This window comes from Pyrenophora tritici-repentis, chromosome 3 (assembly GCF_003171515.1).
Source record: "Pyrenophora tritici-repentis strain M4 chromosome 3, whole genome shotgun sequence".
NCBI lineage: Eukaryota > Fungi > Ascomycota > Dothideomycetes > Pleosporales > Pleosporaceae > Pyrenophora > Pyrenophora tritici-repentis.
Window position 1 is genome coordinate 3625378 of NC_089392.1, and position 12624 is coordinate 3638001.

A 12624-nucleotide genomic window follows, 5' to 3' on the forward strand; every position below is an offset into this window, starting at 1 on the left:
AGCGCCCACAACGTTAGCCGGCGGAGATATAGATCTTAGTTCCCGTAGCACAATGATTAACACAATTCTCTACATGTTCTATTCCTAGTGCTACCCGTTGCTATTATGCCAGACCCTAGGCATCCTCGTAAACGCCCTGCTGCCGCTCCTGTTGCCGCCGCTGGTCGCTCAAAACGCCAGAAAGGCAGTAAATCACAGCCTATAACTATCGAAGCTTCGCAGCCATCTCACCCTTTCGTTATCGACGAGGATACACAGCGCGAGACTCCGCCAACGTCGCCGCGTCGAGCTATACTGGCCGCGAGCCAAGGCGTTGATTTCGAGATGCAGTTGCGCGACTCTATACCCGAAGATGCGATTGTCGCGCCTGTTGAAGCCTCTGAGGTAGCTGCAGCGGCGTCTGAAGCGGTAGATGAAGGCGAGCCAGAGCCTGACTTCGACCCGCGTATGGCCGATAACTTTGATGGCATTAACTGGAGTCGCCTGCCACGGTATATGAAGCCTCTTCGGACACAGAAGCAGAAGAAAAGCTGGGTATACAACTACGGTTATCGGCTTACTCTCCGCAGTAATACCAACAGGATATTCTGGCTGTGCCACATCTGTCACAAGCGTAAAGCAGCGACTGCTGGCTTTGCGGAGACGACGGAGGCAACTAGTACTGCTGCGAGGCACCTAAATAGGGATCATGGAATAACAAACGCTGGCGAGCAACCGCCTCAGCAGCTTCTTGGAGGCCAGAAATCGCTAGAAATGATGCTGAAGGGCGGCTTCGGCGTTAGCCAAAGGGTTGCGAACGAGATAGGAAACTTCGACGTACAGTCCTTTCGAATAGCAGCTGTTAGCTGGCTTGTTGACAACAACCTCGCCCTCTGCCAGTTCGAAGATCCAGCTTTCCGCAGGATGATACATTTCGCGAATCCTGAAGCTGAGCAGGCGCTCTGGAGTAGTCGCACAAGCGTTGCGCAGTTTGTGATGAGGCTGTACAACTTCATGCAGCCTCAGGTCGTCGATGAGCTGCGTTGCGCGGCGAGCAAGATACATATAAGCTTTGATGGGTGGACCGTTAAAGGTGGCAAGCGTGGCTTCTTCGGTATTGTCGCTCACTTTGCCACGGCTGAGGGCGACCTTAGGGACGTTGCTATTGACCTGCCGCAGCTCTCAGGTGCCCATACTGGCGACAGGATAGCTGATTGTGTCGCTGAAACTCTGCAGAAGTTTAATATAACTGCGCAGAACGTTGGCTACTTTATGCTCGACAACGCGTTCAATAACGACACTGCTATCGCGACCCTTGGAGCGAAGTTTGGCTTTAAGTCTAAGCATCGCCGGCTACGTTGTAGCGCTCATACAATCAACTTAGTTGGCCAGTCGATTATATTTGGCTCAAACAAGGACGCCTTTAACAACGACGAGAACTTGGCTGTAAGTCTACCTGTTCTTTTCAATGAAGCTTTCTAACGCTGTACAGGAGGAAGAGAAATACCTCAACGAGTGGCGTAAGCAGGGCCCATTAGGCACGCTTATAGACGTTATTAGCTACATCAAAACGCCACAACAGTACGACATGTTCGCGAACTTTCAGCGCCTCGCGAGGCAGGACTTACCGGCCGACGACGACGCTAAATTCCAAATACTCGAGCCTGTAAAGCCTTGCGTTACGCGCTGGAACTCCTTTTGTTCAGCGTTTGAGAGAGCTGTATTACTACAACCCGCGTTCAACTCCTACGTTTGTTTCTACGTGGAACAGCAGCGCGTTGCCGACTCACACGCCCGAACGAAGAACAACAAGAAGCCCCAGGCGCCTGCTTGGATGAGATCTAAGGGCCTCACAGCTGCTGATTGGGCTGTTATAACTGAGTATATTGAGGTGCTGAAGCCGCTGAAAGATGCTACAAAGCGCCTTGAAGGCAGAGGCAAATGTGGCCGTTTCGGTGCGATATACGAGGTTATACCAGTGTTTGAGTTCCTTATGGGGCGCTTTGAGCAGCGTCTCCGGCAGTACGAGAGGGTTGATTTTGAGCAGCGCGAGGCGCCTGAAGATCACATCTCTATCAACTTTCGCGCAGCGTGGGAGAAGCTCAACGACTACTACAGTAAACTCGACGACTCACCCGCGTACTTTGCGGCCTGCGCTCTTCACCCGTACTATCGACGCTATTGCGAGAAGGCGTGGCGTGATAAGCCTGAGTGGCTCGTCGCCTGTATGGCTGACTTTCGTGCTCTTTGGGCAGAGTATACGACCTCTACTCCTCCAACAAAGCCCTCAAAAGAGCGTGATAACGGCGCTATTGACGAGGCTATCTCGTACATCATAAGCGATAGCGAGGACGATGATGAGCTCACAGATGAGTACGACAGGTGGCGCAAATTGGAGCCAAAGTGGACGAGTAAGCAGCACAACAGCCCTAACGTTGACGGCAACCCTATCAAGTACTGGGTACAGCTTCAGTCTAAGTATCCCGACCTCTCACGCTTTGCGATTGACGTGTTGAGTATTCCAGCGAGCAGTTGCGAGTGCGAGCGCATGTTTAGTGAACTAGGAGATCTACTTGCTCCGCGACGGCGCAAGATTGGGTCACAACTACTCGCCGCGCTTCAATGTGTACGGGCTTGGAATGCCGCTGGCATAAAGCTGCCGACGTCAGCTACAAGCCAACTCTCAGATCACGACCTTGAGCAGTTGTACAACCTCACAGCGTGGGAGCAACCTAGCGATTCCGGTAAGTACAGCCCATCTCCATCCTCGTCTACGACCTCTAGGGTCATCAGGATAGCTGCTTCTTACAGCTTCAATATACCTAGCAGAGCGTAGCTGACTACTTCTTAAAATAGACGTCTCGCCTACCTTACAACGCCCATCCACTGAATAATACCGCCTGCCTCCGCGTCGATTAATGAGTCTTAAGCTTCGATATATCCTATCCAAAGGCCTTAGAGAGGTTACTGTCCCTGCTGTATACTGCTGTTGGGGGCATATACTGCTAGTGAACGATGAGGATAGCTTGTGAGCACTCTGCTCAACGTAGAGACTCCCGAGTAGCTGGGTTTCAACGGCGATAGCGATACAATCTTATCTTTTCTTGATTACTCGCGCGCAATAAGACTTCAGGTTATATACTACGCAACACTGCTATTCTCCCTCAAACGCGCTCCTAGAAGGACCTCTCTCTAGAGCAGATAGTTGCGGCCTTTTTTGCTTTGTGTTCGAAACTCTATACTAACTTCTCGTTTTGCCTTTTTTTGGCTCCAGAAACCGCCTTTTTCACTCTTCGGAGCTTCCTAAGGCTACCTAGCGATCAAGCCCATCAAGCTCACCAATCAAGCCTCACTGATCGACCTATCAAGCCCATCAAAGCAAGCTCAACACCAAGAAAACGTCAATCAAAGCAAGTATAGGGCCTGAAGCTTGATTGATTTGATTGTTGGCATCTCTGGCTGCTGGCATTGGAGAACCAGAGCGCCTAAGCGAGCTGTCTAGCAGCGGGCAAAAGGCATTCAAAGAAGATCTTGAGTACTATCGTATGTCGATGGAGCAGTACAAGAGCGACCGACACCGGTACGAAAAGGAGCAATCGAGCTTCCAACATATCATGACCTTGATTCAATCAAGCGTGTCACCACACCTACTACGCACATGCTGTCTCCCAGACAAGACATTACGCGAGTGGATTGCCAACCTACAACTGACCGTTGGGGTTGATGACGAGACTGAGAAAGACCGAGCACGCGAGCGCTATCTTGCGGCCCTACGGCCCATGAGAAGCGCGGCGCAATGGGACACGTGGCTGGCTGAGTATGACCAAGCCGCAACCCACGCGGAGACGTACAATGTCCCCGAGCTATCCCAGCTTAGCACAACAACAAAAGACTTCCTGGCAGCCGTCAATAAAACTGCACCCATATGGGCCACCAATTTTCAGGATAATGGTCGTGGGGCAGTAGGCATGAGCCGGAAGGAGATGATGAAACGGTTCCGAGAGCATATGATGATAAACCATCCCCTTAGATCAGGGAAGCACAAAGCAGCTATGGCAGCTTACGATGGACCATATGGATCAACTCTTGCTGGCGGTGAATACGACCAGGAGCTATCAGGGACGCCTCATAGTTCGAAATCCGCGCCATCGACAAAAATGAAACCGGGGCAGACCCGCTAACAACGTACCGGGGACGTCCTCGTAAACAACGCCGAACTGGGGCAGACCCCAATACCAACGTACAAGCTGGAAGCACAAAGTCCACGCTTAAGAGATCTTCAGAACAAGACTCTTTCACCACTGCTGGAGTACAATGCCAAGCATGTGGACAACATCATAGCATCAGAACATGCTTTTATCTCTACCCAGAGACTGCCCCAGAATGGTGGCAACCTAATGAGACAATAAGCGAGCTCATTAAGTTCAGACGCATACATGATTCATCGTTTCAAGGGCTAATCCGCGGACAAAGCAGACCCCGTACTCGCACACCAGTGCTGAAGCAATCACATACACCGACCCCAGATCTCTCTCAGTCACCAATCGAATGACTAGAAGGCCGAAAGATTACGGACGTAGACGCCGCGCTCACTACCATCGCACGGAGTGGGACAGCCGAGCACACGTACCCTCTCGCACGATCATTCATTCTCGATTCAGGAGCGCAGAGATGCCAACAATCAAATCAATCAAGCTTCAGGCCCTATACTTGCTTTGATTGACGTTTTCTTGGTGTTGAGCTTGCTTTGATGGGCTTGATAGGTCGATCAGTGAGGCTTGATTGGTGAGCTTGATGGGCTTGATCGCTAGGTAGCCTTAGGAAGCTCCGAAGAGTGAAAAAGGCGGTTTCTGGAGCCAAAAAAAGGCAAAACGAGAAGTTAGTATAGAGTTTCGAACACAAAGCAAAAAAGGCCGCAACTATCTGCTCTAGAGAGAGGTCCTTCTAGGAGCGCGTTTGAGGGAGAATAGCAGTGTTGCGTAGTATATAACCTGAAGTCTTATTGCGCGCGAGTAATCAAGAAAAGATAAGATTGTATCGCTATCGCCGTTGAAACCCAGCTACTCGGGAGTCTCTACGTTGAGCAGAGTGCTCACAAGCTATCCTCATCGTTCACTAGCAGTATATGCCCCCAACAGCAGTATACAGCAGGGACAGTAACCTCTCTAAGGCCTTTGGATAGGATATATCGAAGCTTAAGACTCATTAATCGACGCGGAGGCAGGCGGTATTATTCAGTGGATGGGCGTTGTAAGGTAGGCGAGACGTCTATTTTAAGAAGTAGTCAGCTACGCTCTGCTAGGTATATTGAAGCTGTAAGAAGCAGCTATCCTGATGACCCTAGAGGTCGTAGACGAGGATGGAGATGGGCTGTACTTACCGGAATCGCTAGGTTGCTCCCACGCTGTGAGGTTGTACAACTGCTCAAGGTCGTGATCTGAGAGTTGGCTTGTAGCTGACGTCGGCAGCTTTATGCCAGCGGCATTCCAAGCCCGTACACATTGAAGCGCGGCGAGTAGTTGTGACCCAATCTTGCGCCGTCGCGGAGCAAGTAGATCTCCTAGTTCACTAAACATGCGCTCGCACTCGCAACTGCTCGCTGGAATACTCAACACGTCAATCGCAAAGCGTGAGAGGTCGGGATACTTAGACTGAAGCTGTACCCAGTACTTGATAGGGTTGCCGTCAACGTTAGGGCTGTTGTGCTGCTTACTCGTCCACTTTGGCTCCAATTTGCGCCACCTGTCGTACTCATCTGTGAGCTCATCATCGTCCTCGCTATCGCTTATGATGTACGAGATAGCCTCGTCAATAGCGCCGTTATCACGCTCTTTTGAGGGCTTTGTTGGAGGAGTAGAGGTCGTATACTCTGCCCAAAGAGCACGAAAGTCAGCCATACAGGCGACGAGCCACTCAGGCTTATCACGCCACGCCTTCTCGCAATAGCGTCGATAGTACGGGTGAAGAGCGCAGGCCGCAAAGTACGCGGGTGAGTCGTCGAGTTTACTGTAGTAGTCGTTGAGCTTCTCCCACGCTGCGCGAAAGTTGATAGAGATGTGATCTTCAGGCGCCTCGCGCTGCTCAAAATCAACCCTCTCGTACTGCCGGAGACGCTGCTCAAAGCGCCCCATAAGGAACTCAAACACTGGTATAACCTCGTATATCGCACCGAAACGGCCACATTTGCCTCTGCCTTCAAGGCGCTTTGTAGCATCTTTCAGCGGCTTCAGCACCTCAATATACTCAGTTATAACAGCCCAATCAGCAGCTGTGAGGCCCTTAGATCTCATCCAAGCAGGCGCCTGGGGCTTCTTGTTGTTCTTCGTTCGGGCGTGTGAGTCGGCAACGCGCTGCTGTTCCACGTAGAAACAAACGTAGGAGTTGAACGCGGGTTGTAGTAATACAGCTCTCTCAAACGCTGAACAAAAGGAGTTCCAGCGCGTAACGCAAGGCTTTACAGGCTCGAGTATTTGGAATTTAGCGTCGTCGTCGGCCGGTAAGTCCTGCCTCGCGAGGCGCTGAAAGTTCGCGAACATGTCGTACTGTTGTGGCGTTTTGATGTAGCTAATAACGTCTATAAGCGTGCCTAATGGGCCCTGCTTACGCCACTCGTTGAGGTATTTCTCTTCCTCCTGTACAGCGTTAGAAAGCTTCATTGAAAAGAACAGGTAGACTTACAGCCAAGTTCTCGTCGTTGTTAAAGGCGTCCTTGTTTGAGCCAAATATAATCGACTGGCCAACTAAGTTGATTGTATGAGCGCTACAACGTAGCCGGCGATGCTTAGACTTAAAGCCAAACTTCGCTCCAAGGGTCGCGATAGCAGTGTCGTTATTGAACGCGTTGTCGAGCATAAAGTAGCCAACGTTCTGCGCAGTTATATTAAACTTCTGCAGAGTTTCAGCGACACAATCAGCTATCCTGTCGCCAGTATGGGCACCTGAGAGCTGCGGCAGGTCAATAGCAACGTCCCTAAGGTCGCCCTCAGCCGTGGCAAAGTGAGCGACAATACCGAAGAAGCCACGCTTGCCACCTTTAACGGTCCACCCATCAAAGCTTATATGTATCTTGCTCGCCGCGCAACGCAGCTCATCGACGACCTGAGGCTGCATGAAGTTGTACAGCCTCATCACAAACTGCGCAACGCTTGTGCGACTACTCCAGAGCGCCTGCTCAGCTTCAGGATTCGCGAAATGTATCATCCTGCGGAAAGCTGGATCTTCGAACTGGCAGAGGGCGAGGTTGTTGTCAACAAGCCAGCTAACAGCTGCTATTCGAAAGGACTGTACGTCGAAGTTTCCTATCTCGTTCGCAACCCTTTGGCTAACGCCGAAGCCGCCCTTCAGCATCATTTCTAGCGATTTCTGGCCTCCAAGAAGCTGCTGAGGCGGTTGCTCGCCAGCGTTTGTTATTCCATGATCCCTATTTAGGTGCCTCGCAGCAGTACTAGTTGCCTCCGTCGTCTCCGCAAAGCCAGCAGTCGCTGCTTTACGCTTGTGACAGATGTGGCACAGCCAGAATATCCTGTTGGTATTACTGCGGAGAGTAAGCCGATAACCGTAGTTGTATACCCAGCTTTTCTTCTGCTTCTGTGTCCGAAGAGGCTTCATATACCGTGGCAGGCGACTCCAGTTAATGCCATCAAAGTTATCGGCCATACGCGGGTCGAAGTCAGGCTCTGGCTCGCCTTCATCTACCGCTTCAGACGCCGCTGCAGCTACCTCAGAGGCTTCAACAGGCGCGACAATCGCATCTTCGGGTATAGAGTCGCGCAACTGCATCTCGAAATCAACGCCTTGGCTCGCGGCCAGTATAGCTCGACGCGGCGACGTTGGCGGAGTCTCGCGCTGTGTATCCTCGTCGATAACGAAAGGGTGAGATGGCTGCGAAGCTTCGATAGTTATAGGCTGTGATTTACTGCCTTTCTGGCGTTTTGAGCGACCAGCGGCGGCAACAGGAGCGGCAGCAGGGCGTTTACGAGGATGCCTAGGGTCTGGCATAATAGCAACGGGTAGCACTAGGAATAGAACATGTAGAGAATTGTGTTAATCATTGTGCTACGGGAACTAAGATCTATATCTCCGCCGGCTAACGTTGTGGGCGCTATGCCCTGTACGTACTAGCCTTTAAGTGAGAGAAGATGGGATGGAACCTAGGTTATACCAAAATCTACGACTTCACGTTCTACGATATAGCCAGGATCAAGCCTATCAAGCTCACCAATCAAGCCTGCTTGATGGGCTTGATTTGCTTGTACTTTTGAGCAGTCTGGGCTTGATTTGGCTTGATTGTATTCACTCAATCAAATCAATCAAGCCCATCAAGCAGGCTTGATTGTTGGCATCTCTGCCAGCAGCTGCTTGGTAGTTAGCGAATACTGGGATTCTAATGTCTTTTGGCTCCCGTAGGGGCTGAGTGGTAGATTTTGGGTTAATCTTATCCCAAATATTGTGCGCTACGCAACGCGCTTGTAGTTGCAGCATCCATCCGGTGTAGTCTGACTGGTCGCGTAAAGTCACGGTCGCGTCGCGGGTGGTAAATGTGGTCATTTTGGTAAGTATTATTATTATTATTATTATATTTCCATTAGAGTCCTGTATCAGTCGGTGACTATGTAGGACTTTGGCTAAGCCGTTCTATGTATGTTGTTCAATATGGAGTTTCTATAGGTCTTGTACAATTTGGAGGATAGTTGCGTAGTCCAATTTCCGAGCTAGTCTTCCATTGGCGCGGGTGCTAAAGAGCAGTGTGGTGAACAGAAAGAGATGTAACAGCGAGCTCTTTGCGAAAAGAAATATTGTTTGTAGTTTTATACAGTGTCTGTCTGTTGTTTTGTGTAGGCGTCTGTATATAGGGATCTACAAGAGAGAGAATAGATCTATACAGCTATTGCCTGGTCGATGTTTTGCTCGTGCGTGTGCTAGTGAAAGCAGGTGCTGGAGCGGTTCGGTATATGGGGTCGGTATATCGAGTCGGTTTAGGGCGTTCGGTAGAGAGGGTATTTGGTGTAGGCGTCTGTATATAGGGATCTACAAGACAGAATAGATCTATACAGCTATTACCTAGTCGATGTTTTGGGCGTTTTGGTGTAGGCGTCTGTATACAGGAATCTATTATAACCTAACAATAATAGACCTATACAGCTATTGCCTAGTCGATGTTTTGCTCGTGCGTGTGCTAGTGAAAGCAGGTGCTAGAGCGGTTCGGTATATGGGGTCGGTATATCGAGTCGGTTTAGGGCGTTCGGTGGAGAGGGTATTTGGTGTAGGCGTCTGTATATAGGGATCTACAAGACAGAATAGATCTATACAGCTATTACCTAGTCGATGTTTTGGGCGTTTTGGTGTAGGCGTCTGTATACAGGAATCTATTATAACCTAACAATAATAGACCTATACAGCTATTGCCTAGTCGATGTTTTGCTCGTGCGTGTGCTAGTGAAAGCAGGTGCTAGAGCGGTTCGGTATATGGGGTCGGTATATCGAGTCGGTTTAGGGCGTTCGGTGGAGAGGGTATTTGGTGTAGGCGTCTGTATATAGGGATCTACAAGAGAGAGAATAGATCTATACATCTAGTGCCTGGTCGGTGTTTTGCTCGTGCGTGTGCTAGTGAAAGCAGGTGCTAGAGCGGTTCGGTATATGGGGTCGGTATATCGAGTCGGTTTAGGGCGTTCGGTGGAGAGGGTATTTGGTGTAGGCGTCTGTATATAGGGATCTACAAGAGAGATAGTAGATCTATACATCTAGTGCCTGGTCGGTGTTTTGCTCGTGCGTGTGCTAGTGAAAGCAGGTGCTAGAGCGGTTCGGTATATGGGGTCGGTATATCGAGTCGGTTTAGGTCGTTCGGTGGAGAGGGCTTTTGGTGTAGGCGTCTGTATATAGGGATCTACAAGAGAGAGAATAGATCTATACATCTAGTGCCTGGTCGGTGTTTTGCTCGTGAGTGTGCTGGTGACAGCAGGTGCTGGAGCGGTTCGGTATATGGGGTCGGTATATCGAGTTGGTTTAGGGCGTTCGGGTATAGGTAGCATCTAGATATATAGGCCTATTACTTTGCAGCAATAGAGATATATACCTAAGGAAGAGCCGTTGCTCTGTCGGTTTCGTAGAGGGTGCCTTCGATCGAACATCTAAAATCAGTTGGCGCACGGGCCATTTGCAGAGATTTCTCTCAACTAAGGCCAGGTAACAACTCTGTCAAAGTTGCAGCGGCCAGCGCGCCCGCCACAACGCCTGCACGCAAAAGCAGACGTTGGAAACTGATTCTAGGAAGGCATTTCAATGGAATTGAGATGAAAAAAGGGTAATCCAGGACCTTTTTGTCATCTCGAAAAGTTGGTGTTCGATGATTTTGGTAAGTAGGTAAAGGTAGTGAGACTCTTAATTGTCAGATATTCACTCTTATCTGGAATACTGATGAAATGGGTAATGATCGTGATGATATTGATTATTGATTGTGTTTTTGGTTCTGTCTACGGTTGTGGGCACACCTGGGGGGTGCCAAGCCTTAACCCAGGGCGCTCAATGGTACGTTATAATATACCATTTTTTTGTTAGTGCTGAGAAGTACGCGTATGGCGGGTATATACTAGAACCAGGGGTTTATCCCATTAAACTTCAGGAGTACATCCCATTTTTAGTCTATAGTCGAAATTACTCCAAATTTAGACATATAACTCAGCATACGTAGACGCACAATCTGACGAATTTACAGCGCAGCAGACTATGTGGTTCAGGAGCTTAGGGTTTGGTGTTCTTGGTTAGGGTTACGCGTCTGGGGGGTCAGGAGGTCGCGAGGCTCGGCACCCCGCCGCGCGCGCGCCGCCGGAGTAAGCACCGAGAGAGCGATCAACAGCGCGTGTATATAAGAAGCCGAGTAGAACAGGTAGGCGTCGATATTTCAACATGTCTAAACCTAGCATCGAGTGCCAGTATTTCGAGCATGTGCCTGAGCACAGCGTAGCGGCATGCAGAGAGTGCAGATATGCAGTATGGCCAGATCAGATTGAGGGCCATCTACAGAAGCAGCATAAGGTTAGTTACAAGGAGGCTGAGGCAGTTGGACAGCAGGTTCGCAGCTGGGCTGGGTTAGTCCAGTACCCTAGTGAGCTCGAGGTGCCGACTGGTGCTCCAAAGCCTGTGCGGCAATTGCCAGTGTATACAGACGGGATGTTATGCCAATTTGACTCCAGCTGCTGCTATTATGTAGCAAGAAGTAAGGAGGCTATACGAAAGCATTGGCGTAAGGACCATCAAGGATGGTCAGCAGGGAAGAAGCGAGGGCGGCCAAGTCGAACCAGGCAGAAGAGCGTGCAGGCACATATGGATAAGGGGTACCGGCTGGTCCATTGCCAGCGATTATTCAGCAGCCGGCATGGATCGCAGTACTTTGAGGTCCAGGCACCCAGCCAGGATGGAGAAGGCCCCGAAATCGTGCCCGTAGACGGGGCAGCAGCATGGGCGCGAGTGGGCGAGCAGATGGCCAAGGCGTGGGCAGACATCGAGAAGCGGGCGCAGACGACGATCCAGGAGGGCGAGCGCGACGAGGTGAACCCATGGCTGGAGCGGACGCAGTGGTTGCCGTACCTAGTGGGCATGGAGAGGCCGGATTTGTTAGCGTGCATCGAGGAGCCCGTGGCAGAGCCAGATGCCAGGCAGGAGCAGCAGGCCGAGCCGGTGGAAGCAGCGATTTGGGCAGCCATGGATGGATTGGCGCGGTTCAGCCAGGCATCCATTATTGACCGGATTGGCGTGTTTATACGGTTGGAGGCAATTCGCACAGAGATGCACCAAACCCGGTTCCAGCCGTTACAGCCGTATATGGACAAGAACGCCATTGTCAAGCACACACGACCGTGGCAGCAGATGTTAATGTTTTTTGCACGCACACAGAAAGAGCACGGGTGGAAGAGCCCCAAGTATCGGTTTACGCGCCGGCAGCGAGAGGCATGGGAGGTGTTAATCGAACAGGCAAAGCGGAGCATAGAGGGAGACGAAGAAGATGAAGCCGAGGATATGGACGAAGAGAGAGAAGAGCTGGACGAGGAGATGATGGACGACATAGACGAGGCGATAGAGGTAGCTGAGGAAGAGCCAGGTCAGGGAGAAGGCCCCGAGCCTAAGAAGTTGTCTAAGATACAGAAAGCGTGTTTGGAGTTTTGCATTGCATTACTTAACCACCGCATCACCCGTAGAGAGTATGACAGCCCGCTGGTGTGCGCGTTGGCGGTGCTGGGCGTCAAGGAGGACGGATGGAAGGGGCCGGAGCAGTACCCGCCGATATTATCGGCGGTGATCAAGATCGCTCGGTTTATGGTCGTGCAGAAGGGACTAGAAATGTCAGGGCCCGAGGAGGATAGCGGCGATGAGACAGACGACGACTTAGATGACAGCGCGTACGAGAGCGGGCCAAGCCAGCGACGGCGTCCCAAGGGGTGTTTGCAGTTAGTGCAGAAGATGATGGACCGGTTCATGGTGCGCGGCAGCCATAGCCCCATGCAGTGGATGTTGGATTTGCGGACGTATGGATTGAAGATCCATTACAACACTACAACCCGCGGGCATGTAGAGTGGACGAACGGCGACGAGCAGACTCCGCAACAATCAATCGGATCGGCATGATTGATTCCTATCTAGGTTAAAGGCTGC

The 12624-nt window shown here is 50.9% G+C and overlaps 4 protein-coding genes across 4 annotated transcripts; 3 read left to right on the plus strand and 1 right to left on the minus strand.

Annotated features, from left to right (window-relative positions):
• Positions 1-105: 105 nt before the first annotated feature.
• Positions 106-2873, plus strand: PtrM4_087580 (Dimer-Tnp-hAT domain containing protein; the record flags this gene model as incomplete). The annotated part of the gene is made up of 3 exons (XM_066106785.1): positions 106-1425; positions 1472-2723; positions 2836-2873. 3 exons carry the CDS (start codon positions 106-108, stop codon positions 2871-2873), a joined length of 2610 nt encoding a protein of 869 aa, XP_065963723.1.
• A 651-nt stretch (positions 2874-3524) lies between these two features.
• PtrM4_087590 (uncharacterized protein) lies at positions 3525-4160 on the plus strand (the record flags this gene model as incomplete). The annotated part of the gene is made up of 1 exon (XM_066106786.1): positions 3525-4160. The coding sequence occupies one exon, from the start codon at positions 3525-3527 to the stop codon at positions 4158-4160; it is 636 nt and encodes a 211-aa protein (XP_065963724.1).
• Positions 4161-5305: 1145 nt separating this feature from the next.
• PtrM4_087600 (Dimer-Tnp-hAT domain containing protein) lies at positions 5306-7977 on the minus strand (the record flags this gene model as incomplete). The annotated part of the gene is made up of 3 exons (XM_066106787.1): positions 5306-5310; positions 5360-6611; positions 6658-7977. 3 exons carry the CDS (start codon positions 7975-7977, stop codon positions 5306-5308), a joined length of 2577 nt encoding a protein of 858 aa, XP_065963725.1.
• A 2904-nt stretch (positions 7978-10881) lies between these two features.
• Positions 10882-12597, plus strand: PtrM4_087610 (uncharacterized protein; the record flags this gene model as incomplete). The annotated part of the gene is made up of 1 exon (XM_066106788.1): positions 10882-12597. One exon carries the CDS (start codon positions 10882-10884, stop codon positions 12595-12597), a length of 1716 nt encoding a protein of 571 aa, XP_065963726.1.
• Between the last annotated feature and the right edge of the window lie 27 nt (positions 12598-12624).